At 39.4% G+C, this 22,865-nt stretch overlaps 1 protein-coding gene across 1 annotated transcript in view; it reads right to left on the bottom strand.

Annotated features, from left to right (window-relative positions):
* Positions 1-22,865, bottom strand: part of CCDC81 (coiled-coil domain containing 81) — a 53,630-nt gene that overhangs the window by 9,819 nt on the left and 20,946 nt on the right. Inside the window, exons 3-12 of the mRNA XM_044919778.1 lie at positions 20,366-20,522; positions 16,444-16,700; positions 13,731-13,810; positions 11,376-11,497; positions 8,664-8,787; positions 5,510-5,603; positions 4,943-5,089; positions 3,995-4,099; positions 1,373-1,545; positions 92-170 (exon numbers count right to left, since the gene is read on the bottom strand). Of these exons, the coding sequence (XP_044775713.1) occupies positions 92-170; positions 1,373-1,545; positions 3,995-4,099; positions 4,943-5,089; positions 5,510-5,603; positions 8,664-8,787; positions 11,376-11,497; positions 13,731-13,810; positions 16,444-16,700; positions 20,366-20,522 (1,338 nt within the window). The remainder of the gene's footprint in view (positions 1-91; positions 171-1,372; positions 1,546-3,994; positions 4,100-4,942; positions 5,090-5,509; positions 5,604-8,663; positions 8,788-11,375; positions 11,498-13,730; positions 13,811-16,443; positions 16,701-20,365; positions 20,523-22,865) is intronic.

The raw sequence follows: 22,865 nt of genomic DNA, 5'->3' as shown, positions 1-22,865 counted from the left end.
ACACATAAGGCTACTCATGACAGTTCTTATACATATTTTTAGAATGCTAATGAAGCACTGCATAATTTTAAAAATAAAAAAATGCACTTACCTGTGCATCCAAAGCTCTCTTATAACACTGTGTTTCTTCCATCTTATCTTTTATATACTGGGCTCTTTGTGCAGCAAGTCTGGCAGTTAAGAATAAGAGAAGGGGGGGGCACAGTGTGTTACTGTCTCTGGTAATAGAGACTAACATCACTAACACCTATTTCCTAAGCATCAATAGGAGTGAGGTACTGGTAAATAAAAAGTGATACTTCCTTCTAGAGCTTTCATTTTAAAGGAAGGAGCAAAGAAATGAAGAAAGGAGTAACAGATCCATAGGCTAGTGGACAATGTGTTGAATACAGGACAGACAGGACAGATGTGAGCAAGGGATTGACCATTTTGTCCAAATTCACTACAACTAAAACAGGTACTCCTCCACCCCTCGTGTTTTAAAAAAAAAAAATCTAGACAGGAAAGCAGGAAATGTCTATTCATTCTATAAAATGATTCACCATAAGATTCCTTTTTAAGAAAAGTGATCTTTCCTATTATAAATTATGATTCTGCTATTTGCAACCCACAGGAAACCCACATGATCCATAAAGCAAGTATAATGGAACATATATATTTTATAGAAAAATAATCTTTTGGTCACAAAAACTAGCTTACTATTTGTTTTAGGAGTCTCTCTCCCACTACAGTGGCCTCTTTAATTGCTCTCCTGACCTCAATAGTAGAAGTGTGACCCCCTTAGGCATGTTTGAACTCTGACCCTATCCCAGGCCTCAGACAACCCAAGCAAGACCAGTCAGATTCTCATTCCTGAAAATTTGTAATTGAGACTAACATTCATCCAAGTTTGAGCTGGAAAAAAAATGATGTCAACCAAGGAGCTGTGGGTATGAGCAGAAGGGAAGCATTTCTTACGTGACTTTTTAGTCCCTGGTTCTAGTCCTCTTAGTCCCCCATACACTCCTGCCCCTGGCTTCCGTGGGACACCCCTACTTACAACAAAACCCCAGCTTTGCTTTGAGATCAACTGGGAATAGCTGAGAATGCTGCTTGTTCAAGGCAAGTCCCCTCCTCCATCTGCCAGTATTAGTGATCACAAAACAATACAAAGTGATACTCTATCATTAATTATAGATTGCTAATCATTACTCTAACGGTCATAATAATAACAGCTTTTTCATTTTTCTAATGAAATGTCATGCTGTGGTACTGGTGGCTAGCTGGGTTGGTTTGCTCAGTTGGTTACAGCTGTGCTAATCAATCCCACATGGAAATAAGCCTCACATGAAAATTCTGAACCCATTTTTCAGGGCCTGTCAGCTAGACTCACTCCTCTGTGAGTTGCACTTGTTCTAGGCGGTCCATCAACTCTCTGTTTTGTCTTTGCTTTATTTCCTTTTCCCGTCTGTTATCCATTTGTTTCAGGAGACTTTGGGAATATTCTTCTTGTTTAAAAGCATTAATCTCAGGACTGAGTGGCCGTTTATCAAACAGGAAAGATTTCTGGAAGGAAGAAGAAGCAATGCATTTTACTTTAAAATACCAAAAAGAACAAAGAATAAAAGTGGTAATTCAGAACACTAAAATCAATTATTAATTTATAGTATTTGCCCAGTCCTCAACACACTGACCAGCTAGTGTTGAGACAACCCACGGAATAATGGGAGTGTGCTCAAGGATGAATCTGAGCAGAACAGACAAAACCCCATATCTGAGAGAAAGATGAAAAAGAATGTCATGGAGGAGGTCCTAAGCTAGCACCACACACAGATGGAAGGAAGGAGTTCTAAGTGAGTGCAAAAGCATGAGCAAGGACTGAGCAGTTGTGGGAAGAGGGAGAACTGAATATCCACTCTGGGCCTGGCCATTCTAGACACAGACAGAGATCTGCAGAGAGCCTGGTTCATGGAGCCTGCCTTCTGGTACAGGAGACAGGGAACAAGTGAACATAATCAGATAATTTAAGGTAGTGATTAAGTGCTATGAAGTCTTTATCATAGCAAATGGGTGGGAACAGAGCTAAAGTGGTTGGTTATTAGGGAAGGCTTTTCAGTAAAGTTGACTGAATCACCTCCACTGCAAGTATCAGGTAATCTGTGTCCCATACAGAAGGAACAGAAAGTGCAGAGGCACTAAATGAAAACAAGTTAGGCATGTTTAATGAGCAGAAAGAAGGTCTACATGGCTGAAGCACAATGAGCAAGGGGAAAGTAGCAGGTAAGCTCAAAGAGGAAGGCAGGGCCATATAGACCTCATAGGTCAAGATAAGAGTTTAGATTTTATTTTAACTCAGTGGGAGACCATTAGAGGTTTTAGATTTTTTTTTTTTAAGATTTTATTTATTTATTTGACAGAGAGAGAGAGAGACAGCAAGAGAGGGAACACAAGCAGGGGGAATGTGAGGGAGAAGCAGGCTCCCCGCCAAGCAGGGAGCCCGATGCAGGGCTCGATCCCAGGACCCTGGGATCATGAGCTGAGCCGAAGGCAGACACTTAACGACTAAGCAACTCAGGCGCCCCCCATTACAGGTTTTAAACAGGAGAATGATAGGGCACCTGGGTGGCTCAGTCGGTTAAACAGGAGAATGATATGTTTGGGTTAAGTTTTAAAAGATCACTTGACTGCGATGTGGAGAATAGACTGTAAAGGGGAAGAAGGCAAGCAGCAAACCTAATTAGGGAAGTATTTCAGAAGCTGAGCTTTATAATATGGTTTGTTCTAGGGTGGTAGCATTGAAGATGAAGGGATGTGAAAAGATTGGGTACATTTGGGCGGTAAAGGCAACTGTGCTTGAGGATGGTTGGATGGGGGAGACAGAGGAGGAGCAATCTGGGATCACTCCTTGGTTTGGGTTTGTGCAACTGTCTGCCTGGTGATGCCACTTACTGAAATGGGGAGGCTAAGAGAAGAACAGGTGAGGAGAGGGATCAAAAGTTCTGTTTTGGCCTTTTTAAGATATCTGCAGATATATCAAAGAGGATACACAAAGTAGGCAGTAATAAACATAGTCTGGAACTTTTATGTAAGAAGAGAAAGGAATCAGGCCTAAATCTCAAAAGTATCATGTCTCCTTCCTCCCTCCCTGCCACCCTTGCCTGGAAGGTTCTCCTTCCATTCCCTCCTTTACCTAACTGGTGTATACAAGGAAGTCTCCCCAGATCTCTGGTCTGGCCAAGTGACTCTTTGCTCAGACACTGCCCTCTTCAAAGATTTATCATAACATTCATTATACCACACTCAGGATTTTAAACCTGTCTCCTCCAGTAGCCTAAGACCTCTTTCAAGAGGGACCTTGCCTTATTCATCTTTGTATTCCTAGCCACAAACACGGTGGCCAGCACATAGGATTTCAATAGATGTTTGGTGATAAATAAAGAAAGTGTATTTTATTAGAGTTATGTCCAGAGTGTCAGACCACCTAGATAGTGGTGTGAAGGGAGAAAGGTTCAGGCAAATTAAAGGTAGGCACACAGTGACTGAAAACATTAAATCCGTGGTGAAGCAGATGGCTCACCTCTATCTAAGCAGCTGGGCTGTTCAAACTTCAATGCACCTACAAATCCCAGGAGGATCTTACTCAAATGTAGATTCCCACTCTGGAGGGATGGGGCCCTAGATTCTGCCTTTCCAGCAAGTTCCCAGGTAATGCTGGCTCTGCAGATCTGTGGTTCCTGGGGCATTACGTTAGTACACTGCCCCCCACCACCCACCCCAGGGCCTGGCTGAGAGTTACTATCATTAACAAGTGCCATAGTATCTAATAGGGATTGTATTGTAAATGTGAAGACTTTGGACACAGATGCTGGACAACTCCTGACCCAGAACAAGGCTTCAACCTTACACAACCCACATTTCACCTCTTAAACAATGGCACAGCCTGCAGTACAGAGAATGGATCCATATATTCACAGATGGGGCAGGTATTGGCAATAGAAATTTTGGAAAGACTCACATAAAATTCAGGTTTCTCATTCTTGTGGATTCTTATAGCTTCAGCAACTCCAAGATTGTAGGCAGCATTTTTCTGATTTTGTTCTCTATTAGCCAGACTTCTCATCTTTGAAAAAAAAAATCACATATTGACATAGAGCCTTTAAAATTTTAATTCTATTACATTATAATAATCCAACCAAGGTAGAAACTTGCCTTTTGGAGGCAATGGTACTCTCTGATGTCTTCATAGATTTATAAAAGTGGGTTGGGGAAGGTTTTTTTATTTCCTGTTTTGGAGCTTTAGGTAGCACCTCTATGGGAATCGTAAGAGGCAATGGAAGATTTCATAAGTAGTTACCCGATATCACAAATGCAAGAAAGAGCAGTGGAGTCAATTATTGGAGACCACAGAAATCTGGATCGAGCAAATGTGAACATGCCATTCTCTCTTTGCTTGCTTAGATAGGTCATGAATTTAAAGGGAAAGCCTTGATTATATCTTATTAGAAAGCACAAATAAAACCACATAAATCCAGGAATTCTACCTTTAAAATACAATCCTTGGGGGTGGGGGAGAGGGAGAAATCAGCGACAGGTGCAAACATTCAGCTGCTTGGATGTTCATCCCAGTGTTGCTCATTATTAGTGAAAACTGGATACAACCTAAGTTTTAATCCAGCAGTAAGTAAATGATTAAATATGTTACAGTACAGACATATTTAAGGGTTTTTTTATTTGTTTGTTTGTTTGTTCATTTGTTTGTTTTTAAGTAGGCTCCATGCCCAGCTTGGAGCCCAATATGGGGCTTGAATTCACAACGCTGAGATCAAGACCTGAGCTGAAATCAAGAGTCAGACACTCAATCAACTGAGCCACCCAGGTGCCTAATGGAGCATTTTAAATGGCACTTTATAATCATGTTCTACTGTCCCATGTTAAGCACTCTTTAATAGAGGTATTGAACTACCTGGTGTTTTAAGAGAGCCTCTTGATCCTGCAGGATTTCATACTGCTGAATGAGTCGCTCATCTTCTATCTCTCTCCTCTTCCTCTCCTCACTGTAGTGCAATGGGGAATTGCGCTGTGCTCGTTGCAAACACACATAACACATTTCCTACAACACCAGGTTTGAAGACAAATTATTGCCTTTTACTTTTTTCCTTCACAATCCCTTCAGAAGCTCTCCAAAGATTGAGTATGTCAAGCAACATACTTTATAAAAGGATGTATTAATGACAATTAGCAAAATGAGATTTGTAGAGTGGGCCCCACAAATATTCAAGAGGATTTGCTGAGTTCTCATTTGATCAGAAGTATTTGTAGCAACTGAAAATTAGAAAGATATCCCAACCCTACTTCTGTTAACCCTAGCAGATTTTGACTAGTAGATAGATTTATCACAGTCCAATTTTGGGTCCTGAGTACATAAGCCATATCTATACAATGAAAAAAGAGCAATCCCCATAACTCTCATTGAGAAACAGAAGTCAGAGGAAGATTCTGATTGGATTTTGTTTGTTTGAAGACACTGTACCTGTCCTGCCTTATTATGATCCTGGCAAGTGGGGACTGGAGAAAGTTTAGGCTTCATTTTACTGTCATTTTTCAAACAACCTGGAGATGATAAGCTATAAAAATAGTGCAACATTAATTAATGTTTAAACAGTCTGACATGAGCAATGATAATTTTACAGACAGGTATAAATATAAGAGAAAGAAAAATATCTTAGTGGTATTTTTTTTTTCTTTCCAGAGAATCTATATGTATAGAGGTTAAGAACGATGCTTCGTATCAAATAAACTTGGGTTTGAAATCCAGCTTTTTTGCTTACAAGCTGACTGCCATTAGGCAAGCTGGGTCATCTTGCAAAGTCTCAGTTACCAATTCTGTGAAACTGGGATAAAATTTATTCATTCTATAAAATGTTTTGTGCTTACTACATGCACTGTTTTAGGCATGGGAGATGCAGTGAAGAACAAAACATACCAAAAAAGAAAGAAATTGGGGCGCCTGGGTGGCTCAGTCATTAAGCGTCTGCCTTTGGCTCAGGTCATGATCCCAGGATCCTGGGATCGAGCCCCGCATCGGGCTCCCTGCTCGGCGGGAAGCCTGCTCTCCCTCTTCCACTCCCCCTGCTTGTGTTCCCTCTCTCGCTGTGTCTCTCTCTATCAAATAAATAAATAAAATCTTTAAAAAAAAAAAAAGAAAGAAAAAGAAATCCTGGTCCTAATGAAATGAACATTCTTAGGATCTGACAGCCAGTTAATAAACAAGATAAATGAATGAATTCAGTAGTATGTGTGATGGTGATAAATGCCTTACAGTGCTGGAGGGATGGAGTATTAAACCATAAGCAGAATGCCCAGGGAAGTTCCACCAAGAAGGTGACATTTGAATAAGGTGAGGGAGAAATAATAATCAGATTATCTGATGGGAAAAGTATTCCAGGCAGAGTGAATGAGTGCAAAGTCCTTGATGTGGGAGTGTGCCTGTGCTCAATGTGGCCAGAGGGAGATGAGATCGTGGACAAAAAGCAGGAGAGAGATCAGAGATCAGGCAGGATCTTGAAGGCCCTGGCAAGGATTTTGGCTTTTACCCTGGATAAGAGTGGGAATCCATCAGAGGGTACAACGTCCAGTATTAACAAAACTCTGGAGAAGATAGCACTCCCTCACATCCCTGCTACTGGGAAGATAATTGGATACAACCTTCCTGAGAATAATTGGTAACATGTATCAAAGACATGAAAAATGGGCTCATCTCTTATCTTGAAAATTTTACATTAAAGTTTTTATCCTATAGAATATTCAAATGTGTGCAGAGACTTATGTGTATCAGTATAACAGTATCATTTATAATATTTAAAAACTAAAAATCGGGCGCCTGGGTGGCTCAGTTGGTTGGGCGACTGCCTTCGGCTCAGGTCATGATCCTGGAGTCCCAGGATCGAGTCCCGCATCGGGCTCCCTGCTCAGCGGGGGGTCTGCTTCTCCCTCTGACCCTCCCCCCTCTCATGCTCTCTCTATCTCATTCTCTCCCTCAAATAAATAAATAAAATCTTTAAAAAAAAAATAAAAAATAAAAAATAAAAATCATCTAAATATACACAAGCAGATTGGTCAGACAAAAAGTTAAATTCATGAAATGATGTGCAATTATTTATGTCCTGAGATGTTTAAAGCCATGGGGAAATGTTTACCACTTATTGTTGAGTATAACAAAGTTTCGTATGGTATGATCTCAGTTGTACTTAAAATGTGTGTATAGGTTTCAAGTATAAGTACATGTATATATTGTATATGCATGAAACCGAAGAATATACACCATAATGTTAGCAGAAAGTTTCCTCTATGGGGTTATGACTGATTTTTTTGATCTCTTGCTTTTCTCATTTTTAAAAAATTTCTGTGATAAACATGTATTACTTTAGTAATCAGCACAAAAACCATTTTTTGGTCCATACCAATAGGAAGCCTTCACTAATAATCCCTAACAATTAATTACTCCCTCCTCTTTGCAGTTTCTGTACTTTCTTTTGTCTTTGTCATGTGTGTTACTTCTTTAGCATCAGTCTCCCTAAAAGACTCTTGTTTGAAAGCAAGTTTATATGTCTTTTATACGTTGTAGAGCTCTGTATCTTCAGTGTCTAGAATAATGCTGGACACGCAGTGGTGCTCAGTGTCTGTTGGACTAAACTAAATTCCAAAGAACAAGACATTCAATTCTCAATTCTCTTTCATAATGGTGAGATTACTTAAAACAAGTGTGCCTAGGGTTTTGAACATAACCTTAGTATCCCAGAAAGTGCATAAATCACACATATGATAGCTGGTACATTGTGACACATTAATAAATTCAAAGTTGATAGCACAGTGCAAAGTACATAGTAGATGCTCAATAAATACTTGCATACAGTTGACTGATTGGAGGTCTTAAAAAGTGTCCTACTCAAAGAGAAAAAAAGAAAACAGAAATCTTTTGACACAACATTGTTAGAAGACATGGCCATGACGTATAATATATCCATCCATTCAAAGAATGTTTATTAAGTGCCAACCATGTTTAGCAAAGCTAATTTGATCTAGATATGAAACTGTGTCATATTGTAATATCCAAGCACTCAAAAAACAACAAGGGGATCTCAGAAAACAAGAAGGGGGTTGCCTGGGTGGCTCAGTCAGTTAAGCATCTGCGTTCAGCTCAGGCCATGATCCCAGGGTCCTGGGATGGAGCCCTACATCCTTGCTCAGTGGGGAGTCTGCTTCTCCCTCTCCCTCTTCTCCCCCGGCTTGTGCACTCTCTCGTGTTCTCTCTCTCTTGCTCTCCCGCTCTGACAAATAAATAAATAAAATCTTTAAAAAAAAAAAGAAAAGGAAAGAGAAAACAACAAGGGAAGTTTTCCCAAATCCACAGAGATTTAGATGTTCCCTTCTCTGTGCTATTTTGTTTGCACCTCTGTCATAGCATGTATCCTACTGAATCATGGTTCATCACTCTATGATTATCTGGCTTTCCCACTAGATTGTGAGCCCTGACTGAATTTATTATCCCAATCACCTAACAGGTAGAATGTAATCAAGACTACCGGAAGAAGAAATGAATGGACACTCATTTAAATTCCCTGCATCAAGATATAACTCAAAAATACATTTAGTAACATACAACAGATAAAATACCAATTCATTACCTTTCAGGGTTCATAATCTTCCAGCTACTCCCATTCTGCTCTAACTTACTCAGCAAGTTGATGCTTGTCATTTTGGGAGAGGAGATAGCTTGTTTATCTCGAAGTCTCTTAGGTGATAAGATCTCTGTAGAATGAATGAAACCAAGTTTTCTTCCAACTTTAAATGGGTGGTTTTATACTTAACTGATTTTTAAAACTCATTATTTTACCAGGAAAAATTTTTATATAAGAAACATCTTAAATTATTGTCCCTTGCCCTAGTGTAGTTAAAACAATTATTTTTGCTGTGTACTTCTTACATGCAAAGCACTGGCTGGTCACTTTAGAAAATGCAAAGAGGCAAGTCTTTGCCATTAAGGATCTTTCAATAGATATACAGACAGTTCCCTTAACGATGGGGTTTGAGTTACGATTTTTTTGACTTTATGTTGGTGCAAAAGTGATATGCATCCAATAGAAACTGTACTTTGAATTTTGAACTGTGATCTTTTCCCAGACTAGTGATATGTGGCACAATACTCCCTTGGGATGCTGGGCAACACAGCAAGCTGCAGCTGCTAGTCAGCCACACGATCACAAGAGTAAACAAGCAATGCATTTACAACTATTCTGTACCCAGACAACCAGTCTGTTTTTCACTTTCAGTGGTCAATAAATTACATGAGATATTCAATACTTTATAAAATAGGCTTTGTGTTGGGTGATTTTGCCCAACTGTAGGCTAGATGGCACATTTAAGATAGGCTAGCTATACTATTCAGTAGGTTATGTGTATTAATATGATAGTTTCAACTTATAATGGGTTAATCTGGACATAACCACCTAATTAAACTGGGGAAGATCTATAGCTGGATAGAAAAATAAGATATAAAGAAAAAACATGAGAGCTCTCATTTGTGGAGGTCTTATTACATGTCAACCATGCTAAGTGCTTTACATACACTGCATAAATAGCAACTCAGGACAATGATGAAAAATGTCTATATCCCAAATGATGGTGCCATCTTTAAGGGTCTGCCATGTTCAGAGAAGAAAGAAGACACTTCAGATTCCAGTGATGAGAGAAGTGTTCATGGAGGAAGCGAGATGTAAAAACGATGCTGAGAAGTGAGTAGGATTGGGAGAGACTGTAAGAAAAGGAAGGACATTGTAGGCAGGAGAAAAAGAGAACAAAAGCATGAAGGCAGGGAAGGGCAAGACATGTTAGAAGAATATGAACAGTTTTGCTCAGAGAAGGAGTCTATAGTGACAGATGAGGCTAAAAACACAAAAGCATGTGAATATTAGGCTAAAAGTTTACATGTAGTTGTGTAGACCTCATGTTGCAAAACTAATATCTACAAACCAGTGTTTACAAACTGATATGTTTTGTTTGGCCCAATCAGCATTTTTTGCTTCACTGTCAATTAGTGTGTTGCCCACAAAGCAACAATCCCTCAGAGGAAGTCTTCAGAGGGTAGTATGGAAACTCCTAAGGATTTCTAGGACCCTTTCAAAAAGTCTTTGAAGTCCTAGGACTTTCATCATGCGCTTCAACCAAGTCAGCACATCATAACAGATTAAGTAAAGACATAGACATAAAAATCCAATTATCTTCTATTAAGCCAAATATCAAAGATGTAAAATTACCATTCTCCATTTTTCACAAAAATTATTATCTATGCTAACATATTGCCCTATCGAACCCCCTTCATGCATTTACATTATCTGCCTGGACCCCATAGGCATCTGAATTTTGGCCTCTTTAAGTAATGGGGAGCCAGCAGAGAAATCATAGTCTAAAAGCCTGAGAGTCAGAAAGTGGTCAAGATGAGATATAAGATTCCAGAAATAGAAGATATTTGTTAGATGTTGTGGAGGGGGGTGGGAGAGATGGGGTGGCTGGGTGATGGACAGTGGGGAGAGTATGTGTTGTGGTGAGCGCTGTGTATTGTGTAAGACTAATGAATCACAGACCTGTACCCCTGAAACAAATAATACATTATATGTTAATAATAAAAAATAAGATAATAACAGTAATATTTAAAAAGAGATTATCCTACTCTTCCTACAATTTTAAAGGTTAAAAAAAAACAGAAACAGATGTGGAATTCTAGCAAATGCTTTTCAGAATCTAGATTTGGGTGATTTACTTTTCTTATTGATGAACTGTATAATTTTAATACATTTCCTAATGCCAAATGATCTCTACATTGCTAAAATAAACCCTGTTTGGCTGCCATAAAAAAAAAAAAATTGCTACTTGAAAAAATCCTGAGCCTTATGAGATTTAATTAACATATATAAAATATCAGCATGGTCATAGTATTTAGCAGATATTCTGTAATTATTTACTTTCTTTTGGATTAAGAAATATTTAAATGTTTACCATATGTGCTACCTTGTACAATTATATTTATGTAATTTTTTTAGTAATGTTGTTTTAGAACTTTCATATATTTTTAGAATAAAGAAATACAACTTTTTAGGAATTATACTAACATAGGTAGTTTTTCCTCGATGAATGTTTATGAAAGAGATTATAGGATTTATATATTAAAAATAAATAACTTTAAAAACCATGATCTAAAAAAAGAAGATATTTGTTAGAAAGAATAATACAGTGATTATTCATGAATCTAACTTTATTTGGGGCATAGAAGTCACTAAGCAATATGGCTGGACTCTTAAGCAGTAAAGCATGACAGATGATACCCAGAGTCATTGACCTACCTCTGATGCCTTCTTCTTTGTCTGGCTGGTCTTTTAATTTGTACTTCTTTTGTCTATTCTTTCTACCTTCTTCTACAATGGTCTCCATAGGTGGTTTGTTCTCCATCTCCTTGAGCTCAATCCTAGAAATAAGCCACGATGTTTACTGCACTGTACCTGAATAGGTGACTATGTGAACTTTCAATCCTGAGAAGCAACCCAACTAGCTCTCTGATTCTGAAGTAAGCCCATTTCCCTCAAGCGGGCAAGTGCTTTGATTTGCTAAGGCTCTCTTTGAGGCTAAGTCTGAGAGCTGATCAAGACTTTCCCCCTCAATACTGGGGACTCAAAAGCAGCTCTTATACAGATAACTTGTGGGATTTAAGCTTTTGGGTTTGGTTTCAGTTTGAATTTGTCTGTCTTTTCTAGTTCTATAACCAGATGCCATTAGGAGTAATACAGTGAAAGGTGGCTGTTGGATGGCTTGAAGGCAAAGATTCATAGCCTGGTAGGCAGAGTATATCTGGAAATAACCATTCCTCTCCTCTTTCTCCTCCCCACATCCCCATCCGTTCCCCAGGCAAAAGTGAGGAACTTACAAAGGCACAATGGGGGAATGGGTTTGTTCAGTTGGTGTGTGTAATTGTAGATTTTCTGTGGTCTCAAGTATGGAGTGCTGGGTTAGAGTTACAAGCAGGAGAGAGGAAAATGGGGGAGAAGTGGTACTTCCAGTAAATTCAGGGGCCAAACTTCACATAAATAAAACATCTATAACTGTTTTGACTATTTGAGTCCTCATGTCCATGTCTAGACTCTCTCATTGACAAGAAAGCCTGTCAATCTCTGGTCTTGATTCACTGCAGTTATTTCCCTCCTGGAGTGCTGAAGCCAAAATATGTCTTAGCAGGGCAGCCAAATTTGCCTTCAAAATACAATCAAAATAAAATTATTTGAATCCACTGATTTCTTTTTAATGAGTAAGGCAACGTGGTGCGATGGAAAGAACAGTGGAGCAGTGAGGAGCCATAGTTTTATTTCTGGCTTGGCCAGTCAGTTGTTTGGCCATTTCATCTACAAGATGAAGGGGTTGGACTAATCTCTAATGCTTATTCTGGTCCTCACACTGATTTTGCTGAGGTATATGTCATACAGTCCTTCCATCAACAATCCGATGAACACAAGAGGATGTCCACACTCAAAAACCATGAGAAAATAACACTCTGGGAAGCTGGTTGTATTCCCCAAACTTTCTCCACCTGAAATGCATAGTAGTTAAAGGCACAGCAATTAAGATTAAGAACATGATTAAGGGCATACGATGAGTGAGTGAGAGCCACTCACTGAAAATAAAACCCAATATCTTGACTCCTATTCCAGTGCTCTTAATACAGTATCATGTTGTTTGACTTGTTAAAAGGAAAAAAAGAATTAAAATTATAATTAATTTTGGACCTCTATAAAATGGATAAAATTATAATACATATCTCAAATAGTTGTAGTGAAAATTAAGTACAATAATATTGAGAAAGTGCTTAACAGTATCTGACATCTACAGTAGTAAGTGTTCTATTATTATTATATTATTATTATCATTATCATTATTATAATCATTGTTAGCAGCAGCCACCAGTAACACCCATGGCACTCTTGAGATAAAGTTGTTCCTTTATTCCACCTGTCTCTCTAACTGCTTGAGAGGTAAAAACCAGAGCTTAGACAGGAGGTGGGCTAGACTGCAGAAAGAGGAAGCTAGGTCAGAGAAGTGATAGAAGGTAGAAGAAAACTTAGCAGATGAGAAGAAGTGCACTAATATTGCAGAGACTAAAGTTGATGGGAGGTAGTATCAGAATTTCCAGGGAACTAAGAGTAGTTTAAAAAATGAATAGTCTAGATGGACCTAGAAGGTACAATGCTAAGTAAAATAAATCAGACAGAGAAAGACAAATACCATATCATTTCACTCATATGTGGAACTTATGAGTTCCACAAACAAACAAAGAAAATAAGAGACAAACAAAAAAGCAGACTCTTAAATACAGAGAATAAACTAGTGGTTTCCAGAGGGGAGGTGGGTGGGGGGATGGTTAGATAAAGGGGATTAAGAGTACAGTTATCAGGATGAGCACCAAGTGATGTTTAGAATCGTTGAATCATCAGGAAAAAATAAAATAAAAAAGGAATAGTCTAACTGCCCATTGTTTTCTATCTCAACTATGGAAAGTATGCATTAAATTCTTCTTTGCTGGAGCACTGAGAGAGAGAGAGAGAACTCTAAAAGGAGCATGAGCTAGAAGAGGTGAGAAACACGGCCCAATCACATTAGTAAATCATCAAGAATTGCTGTACCTGGAGGAACCTGTGGAGCAAAGCACTGACCTTGGAAATGCAAGCACACTGTTGGGTCGCTTTCCTAAGATCTCTCTGCTAGACAACACGGAGTCCACAGTGTCCGGCCTCTGAAGGACAGAGACAGAAAAGGGTTACACCTGGGGCGGTGGTCCAGGACAGACAAATCTAAGCTATAGGCTGTCTCAGAGGCAAGGATACCATGGTACTCTCTACTGTTATTTTTTCGAATACTTAAAGTCTAGAGCTTAAAATCCAATGAAGAATTATCTCATTTATCACCTGGGTAGTCCCATACCAATGCCACTGATGCTGCCTTTTCTCAAACCATTTCCTCTTTGGAAATTGCCTTCAGAGTTTATGGTTTCCTTTACATATCCTTAAGAGGAGAGCCAACTTAATAGAAACTATCAGGAAAATGAGCAAGCACGCTAATTTCACTCTTGACTCAAATAACTCTAAAATTGGGTGGTTAAGAGAAGGGCTTGAAGTCAGATGGATTCATGTTCACATCCGCATTACTGTTAACATTTATGTAGCCTTAGACCCTGGGCATATGGGGATAACAATAGGATCTAATTCATGGGATTTTTATGAGGTACTGTATGTAAGTGGCTGGCACAGAATAAGCACTCAACAAATGGTAGCTATTATAATTATTACTACATTATATAGTAATCACAATATTACATTATACTAGTATAGAATAACATATAAAATTATTTTGGGATTAATGACATGGTTTACAAAAGGCTTTGAAGGGAATTTCCAAAAAGAGGTTTTAAATATGTTTCCAGCAAAAGCAGCATCATTGAAATAAACCCACAGCTTCCCAAGAGAATCATTCTGCAGGACAGCACTCAGGTTTAAGTTATGGGACATTTAGGGGAAAAACAATCACTCTCACCACTTTACAGCAATTTCCTAAAATGTGTTTTATAGATGTTAACAAGTATTGGATTAACCTAAAGTTCCCAGATTCATGATTCAGGCATCTTCGTAGCCAGACTTCTCAGACGCTTTAACAGGCCTGTGTGCTTTGTGCCTCTGTCCATGAGGGTGATATACTTGTTTATAGATGATTAACTCTTTGACAAAAAGGTTAGAAGTCCTCCATCTGCTTTGGCCTCCATCCTCTTTTCATAGGATCTCTCTCCAGACTACTTCCAGAAAACGCTCCTTAAAAGTTATGTCTTAGAGTACAGCAGGCCAATTAAAATGCCCTCCTCTTTTATAAACACATTATTAAAGCTACAAAGTTCCATAGAATCACTGAAGATTAGAGACAGGCAAATGCTCTGACTTTGCTTCTGGTAGGTTTTCATGGAAAAGAGAGAGTTATACCTGTCTGTGTTTCCACTTTACACACACACACGGTCGGTTCCCCTCTTTAAAATCTTGCGTGAAGCCAGATTGTGGAGAAAACAACCAAATGCCTCATTATGCACAGCTCTTAAAGTCCCCACCCCAGAGCTCCATGAAAGAAGAAATTAGAGGGTAAAATTTGACCATATTTATAGAGTTTCATTTTATAGCCTTTTCACTTAAAAATCAGGCTTTTGCTCTATGGGACACAGGATTATATAACATTCTATGATAATCTAATTCACTTATACCAACTTTGTTCATTCCCAGATGTGTACCTAGGGCACATTAAGCATTCAGTTAGTCCCATTGACTGACTAGTTCACTAGCTCCTTAAATTCTGTTATGTCCAACTTAGCATGTAGGTCATACAAGTTACTGAATAGTTAACAATGATGGGGTCAGTTATAAAATTTGTTCCACAATATGGCAAATTAAAAGTTAAAGATACATTTCCATGACTCGATTTATTGTAGGCTTTCATTAAAATACTATAACCAGCAAAAAAAAAAAAAGACTAGAAATTCTGGTTCTACCACTTATTAGCACCCTGATTTCAGTCTTCCCACATAATCTGACCCCCATTTTTCTCATTTATAAAATCAGGATGATAATAATGCCAGTTTGATAAAGTTTTGCCCCTCAAATGAAATAACATATGTGGAAGAATTTTTAAACCATAAGGTACTATAAAATATTCAGAATTATGAGAGTTTCTATTACTATTTATATTTTTCAGTTGGCATTGACTCAAAACTTAGTTTAAAGTTTCTTTGCCCTTGGGGCACCTGGGTGGCTCAGTTGGTTAAGCGACTGCCTTCAGCTCAGGTCATGATCCTGGAGTCCTGGGATCGAGTCCCGCATCGGGCTCCCCGCTCGGTGGGAAGTCTGCTTCTCCCTCTGACCCTCCTCCCTCTCATGCTCTCTCTGTCTCATTCTCTCTCTCTCAAAAAAAAAAAAAGTTTCTTTGCCCTTCTAACCTTTTTGTCAAAGAGTTAATCATCTATAAAAAACCACTTCTTTTCACTTGGGCTAAGTGCCATTTAAAATATGTCAACCTGAATTTTTCTTTTTTTTTTTTTCCTTAAAGATTTATTTATTTTAGAGAGAGAGAGTGTGCATGCGAGCAGGAGGAAGAGCAGAGGGAGAGGGAGAGAGAGAATCTCAAACAGACTCCCCATTGAGCATGGAGCCCAATGTGGGGCTCGATCTCATGACCCTGAGATCATGACCTGTGCTGAAATCAAGAGTCAGTCGCTTAACCGACTGAACTACCCAGGCACACCTCAACCTGAATTTTTCTTAATAATTAATGACACACAGTTAATTCAAAGCTATGATTGGGAGAGGGGTTTAGAGAAGGAAAACCTTAATTTACATTTGCTAGGGCTTTTGCCAAAGCCCCACTTCCATCCATTGAACAAAGGAAGTCCTTATAAAATCTCATCTTCACTTTGTTGCCTCTAATCACAAGGACCCCGATTCCTTTGAAAGTAAATTCTACATTTTGTTTGATGGAAATTGATCGTGATAAAACAAGCAATGTCTCCTTCACACATCCTTCCACTGTATCCCTGCTAAATGGACCCTCCAGGGATATCATGACAAAATTAAGTGGAACAACTGGGATATCACCTAGAGGAGAAAAAGACAGGGTGGGGGGAAAAGAAGTGGAAATTACAACAAAGACATATCATATACACTCACAAATAATTATTTAATTCTCAGTACTGAAAAATAGAATTGTCCATGTGCCCTTAGTTGTACCCTATCAATAGACAGTAATAGGCACAATTTTCCCTAAAAGTATATTTTTTGCTCAAAATAAGAACAATTAGCTTTCTAAGCAGTACTCCAGACAAGCTTTTGGTTTTATCTTGGAGACACAGTAATAAATAACTGCATCTCTTCATCAGAGTGTTTTCTGAAGTTTTCAGCCCTTTATCTCTCAGGACATACTGTCACAATATTTGCCTATCTCCTCCAGTTATCAAGCCGTTTTTAAATGTTTATAAATATCTATAAATGCCAACAGTTTTGAAAAGAGTCATCTTCAATAGAAGTTACCTTCAAATGAAAGTGTTTCTTAACGGAGGGTATCAGACTGGATAACTTGCTTTTCCTCCCTAATAAGTCCATAAATTATATTGCAGAGGAATATGGTTATACCTAGCATAAAAATAAGCACAGGGTCTATTCCACTAGAACAGACCGCCAGTCAGAAAAGGGGGTAAATAACAAAAATGATCAAGAGGATAAATCCAAAAAGAGGCAGTAAACAAGATCCACTAATAGAGGAACAGGATAGGAAGACGATAAGAACATTCTAAACATTCATTCAGCAAACATTACTTTACAGCTTTTCAAGTGCCCAATAGTGCTAGCTGATGAGGATTAATATCTCTACAAGACACAAACTTCCCTATATCAGTCCATAGTCTTCTGCACAATTTAATGGCGATTCTATACCACCTTCTTCCGTTTTATTTATTATTTTTTGTAAATTTCTTAAAAGAAAATGCTCTATTGCCTGCCTCTAGATTGTCCCCTCCCATTCGTCCAATGCATCTCTTCAATCTGTCTTCCAGCCCACTTATCTCAGTAAGGACAGTATCAACTCATGATGGACAAGAGAATGGATACATTGTAAATCTTACTCTCATGACCGCTCTGTAACTCCTGTTGACCATGCCCTCTCTTTGCTCTTGTATCCATGGCACTATTCTTGGTTCTCCAATTTCCTCTTCCTTGGTCTCCTTTGCTGACTTCCTTCCTCTTCTACTTCTGATAAGATGGTGTTTTATAGCTGCATTGTTGTTTTTTTTTTTAAACAAGACTTTGTCCTTGTCTGTCTCCTCCCCTTACTTCATATCCTCTCCTAAGTAAATTTATCCAAATCTTGACCTCTAGTCTCCATCCCTCTCCTGAGCTTTGGATTATCTCCACCTAAGTATCGCTATGGGAATTTCAAATTTAACATGTCCAAAAGTGAACTCATTATTTTACCTGCCACCCCAACCTGCCTTCCCCCTTCTTTCCCTATGGCATTAATGACAAGACTGTACATCTATTTTCCAAGAAATCTGAGTCCCTTCTTCTTGCTACCTACCACTCTCAACTGGCAGCCAAATCCCATCAGTTCTCCATATGAAATATGTCATAAATTGACTCCTCCATTGTCCTCCTGATTACCAATGCCTTCATTCAGGCTTCTACCATATTTCACCAAACTTCTGAAATTAAAGATTTTATTTATTTATTTGAGAGAGAAAGAGAAAGCACAAGCAGCGGGGGAGGGGTAGAAGGAGAGGAAGAAGCAGACTCCCTGCTGAGCAGGGAGCCTGATGCAGGGCTTGATTTCAGAGCCCTGGGATCATGACCTGAATTGAAGGCACTTAACCAACTGAGCCACCCAGGCACCCCAAAACTACTATAACTAAAAGAGCTATCTTCCTAAACTAAAAACTGGACTAGTACATACAATTCCCTGCTCAAAAACTTTCAATGGCTCCTCATTGCCTGTAGGATGAACTCCAAAGTCTTTATCATACTGCCAAAGGCCCCTCACAATTTGACTGCTACCAACCATTTTTGTCTTACCTCCCTCCACTCGCCTCCACAATCATATGCCCTGGTCATACAGAAGTACTCGTTACTTCCTTAATAGGTTTTACTCTTTCTTTTATTCTTGAATTATTCATACTGTTCCTGAAATATTTTCAGCTTCTCTGCCAACAAAGTCCTATCAAGACCTTTAAGACCTCCTGGTATATGTCATCTTCCTAACCCTCCTTGAGCAAAGTTAGGCATGCTCTCTTCTCAGCTCCCCTAGCACTTGATCCAGTTCTGATCAATGCTGCTTTCACAGCATTTAATCATGTTGCAACATTTGCTTATATATTTATTTCCCATGCTAAATTCTGAGCTCTTCAAAGCAAGGATCATATCTTGACAATCTTTAAGAATCACTGTGTAATGTTTAATTAGTTACCTAGTTAATTAATGATGAAGAATCGTAACTCCAAAGCTAAACTCTAGGCAGAATTGTTCTTGTGAATTAACTCAAGCATATATATTTAATTCTGAAATTTCTTCAAACTTATAAAAAAAATAACTAATTCTTCAACCTTGTAAAAAAAAATTAACTATGGATCTAAACTACTTTTTTAGAGTATACTATGAGATCCAAGATGGAAAGCTAATTCTAAGGAGCAAATGTTTTTGTCAAAAAAAAAAAGTTGGCTATATTTTCACTTTATTTGGTAGGTTTTTGATGAATTAGGGTATTATATGTCCATAAAACTGTAGGTAAAAATGTCTGAAAAGTCAATCAAATCTACCATACAGATTATATGCATAATGAATTCTAAGTATAATTTGTTGGTATTTGTTTTTCCAATCTTTCATTTTTTGGTGGGAAGTTACTCTGAAAATTAACTTTCAGGGAAGTTCACATAAAGACAAATTTTAGCCTTTTCACCTGCTAACTTTGGGGATAGACTGTCTCTCTTTATCCATGTATGAGTCTGATGCAGTAGGGGATAATAAGGTAGGTCAAAAGGAACACAGCCCAGAAATTGGGAAGGAAGCCCCCAAAGGCCCCTAAGCAACCAGGGCAGGTGTCACTAAGTCCACACACCAAAGCTGGAATGTAAGAAAGCATCCTGTGTCAGGTGTCATGCCTGTTTTGTTTACCACTATATCTCAAACTCCTGGAACAAAGCCTGACACATAGTTGGGCCTCAGTAAATATTTGTGAAAAGAGGGAAGAAAGGAAGGCAGGGGGAAGGAGGGTAGGAGGAAAGAAGATTTTAGGGTGTGAGAGGTATACAAGGTGTTCATTAAGTCTATGGAATTACTAACCTTCTCACTTTTAAATTTTAATAATTTAGATTACACATGATAGAAACAGTTAGTGATCTTTTTCATAGCTAATATGGACTATAATTCTAACCAGAAACCCCAATTAACTTTTTCAATATAGCCATTTAACTTCTGAGGGCTAAAAAAATGAATAAAGTCTGCACAACTCTGTAATGTGGCATTTATATAAATTTGCCTTGATGTCACATCAAGTCTTCCCACGCCTGCCTCTTAAGCCACTGAGGTTTAAAATGGCCTGCAGGAAGACTGTATATCATTTCCTGCATTGGCCCCCCACTCTTCCAAAGGGACCACGTGAAAAGAGAGCTCCTCAAATCAGAAACCAGTAACGCAGCAAATGAACAGACTTTGCCCTTTCATTTTCATCCCCAGGCCAGTTACTTTCTGAGAAGGTCTTAAATGTTGAAGATATTTACCAGGAATATATATTTTGTTTTGCTTGAGTCCATGAATCTGTACTAACTTCTCCGCCATGATAAATATGGGCCTCTGAATCAGAATAAACTTGTTGTTTCCCACCTCAAGTTTTTGTCTCATGAAAGTGAAAATTCCAAGTCCTGGGATCTGAACCCCCTGAAAGAAAAAAGGAGGGGAAAAAAAAGAGTAACAACCCGAATTCACTGAAGGGATAAGGAAAAATAACTCTCAGTACCATTATCCAAAAAACATGGAAAGAATTAAGCATTAAACAGTCAATGATCCCTACAATCTCCTACAGCTATAGCACCTTATGACTCTAAGTTTCCATATAAATATAAATGTAATATATTGATCTCCAATGCTTCTGACATCAGATCGTCCCTCTTCATTATCATTCAAGGGCTGTGAGGACTAAGAAAACTTGTATAGGTGCCATAGCTACTTTTAATCTATTTTTAAGATTCCTCTGTCCTGGGCACCTGGGTGGCTCAGTTGGTTAAGCGTCTGTCTTTGGCTCAGGTCATGACCCCAGGGTCCTCCAATGGAGTCCCACGTTGGGCTCCCTGCTCATCTGCTTCTCCCTCTCCATCTGCCTCTCCTTCTCCATCTGCCTCTCCACCCCCCAACGCCCCCCTCATGCTCTCTCACACTCACTCTCTCTCAAATAAATAAATAAAATCCTTTAAAAAAAAAAAGATTCCTCTTCTCCTAAATTGTGTGGAATTCTAAATTTTAATCATTTGCCATTAGAGAGAGGGAATTTAAGAGGCCACAAGAGGGGGGCGGAGCAAGATGGCGGAGGAGTAGGAGACCTGGATTTCGTCTCCTCTCAGGAATTCAGCTGGATAGGGATCAAACCATTCTGAACACCTACAAACTCAACAGGAGATCGAAGAAAAGAAGAGCAACAACTCTCTTATCAGAAAAGCGACCACTTTCTGGAAGGTAGGACGAGCGGAGAAGTGAATCCGAGGCGATATTCGGGAGGATAGATGGCGGGGGAGGGGCCTCCGGCGGCTGCTTCTGGCAAGTGATAGAGCCGCGGAGCACACAATCGGAACTTTTAAAAGTCTGCTCCGCCGAGGGATGTCACTCTGGTGGCTAAGCGGGGGGTGGAACCCTCCGGGACAGTGTGGTCTCAGGACCCTCGGGGTCACAGAAAGACCGGGGGTGCCTGAGTGTGGCAGAGCTCCCAGGTAATGGAGCAGGGAAGCCGGCTGCAGAGGCGGAGCCCAGGCGCGGGCTCTCAGCTCGGGGTTGCCATAAACCGTGATCCGCAGCACAGTCGGGCCCCTGCTCCTCCAGGAGGGACCCAACAAGCGGCATATCCGGGGAGACTCACCTTCCTCCCCCGGGAGGAGCCGCACGGGAGTGCACCGCAGGGATCTGCTGGGTTTGGAGACTCCACCCGGGGTCGGGTGCCAGAGATAGAAACGCGCGGTCACAGGCCGGGTGAGCACGGAGTGCGGCTGGAGACCGGGAAGACGGGAGTGACTGACGGCTTTTCTCTGGGGGTTCACTGAGAAGCGGGGCCCCGAGTTCTCGGCTCCTCCGGGGCGGAGATTGGGAGGCCGCCATTTTCACTCTCCGTCTCCAAAGCTGTACGGAAAGCTCGCAGGGAACAAAAGCCCCGGAGAGCAAACCCGAGCAGATTACTTAGCTGGGAGGGGGCAAGGGCGGGGCAATTCTGCCTCCGGCAAAGACATTTGGAAACCACGGCAACAGGCCCCTCCCCAGAAGATCAGTGAGAACAGCCAGGCAAGACCAAGTTTACCCATCAATGAGAACGGCAGAACTCCAGCGCTAGGGGAATACTGCACATAGAATTCATGGCTTTTTTACAATGATTCTGTAGTCTTTCAAAGTTAATTTTTTTTTTTTTTTTAAAGATTTTATTTATTTATTTATTTGAGAGAGCGAGAATGAGAGAGAGAGAGAGAGAGCACATGAGAGGGGGAAGGTCAGAGGGAGAAGCAGACTCCCTGCTGAGCAGGGAGCCCGACGTGGGACTCGATCCCGGGACTCCAGGATCATGACCTGAGCCGAAGGCAGTCGCTTAACCAACTGAGCCACCCAGGCACCCTCAAAGTTAATTTTTTTTAACTGTCTTTTTTTCTTTTTTTTTTCTTTTTGAATTTTTCTCTTTCCCTTTTTCAACCAACATCTTATCAATCCCTTTTTTTAAAAAAAAATTTTTTTATTTTTCATTTTTAGAGTCATATTCTATCCCTTCATAGTAGTTACCCGTATTTTTGGCTTATATATATAAGTTGTTCTCTCTTTAAAATTTTGAGATAGTTTCTTCTAACAGATCAAAATATACCCTAAATCTCTAGTATATGGTATTTTCTATTCCCCTGCCTGATCACATCCTCTCCCTTTTTTTTTTCTTTTTTTAAATCCTCTTCTTTCTTTTTTCAAACAACTTCTTATCAATTCCTTTTATAAAATTTTTTATAATTTCCATCTTTACAGTCATATTCCATCCCTTCATCA

This window comes from Neomonachus schauinslandi, chromosome 11 (assembly GCF_002201575.2).
Source record: "Neomonachus schauinslandi chromosome 11, ASM220157v2, whole genome shotgun sequence".
NCBI lineage: Eukaryota > Metazoa > Chordata > Mammalia > Carnivora > Phocidae > Neomonachus > Neomonachus schauinslandi.
This window is presented reverse-complemented; position numbering and strand designations above follow the sequence as displayed.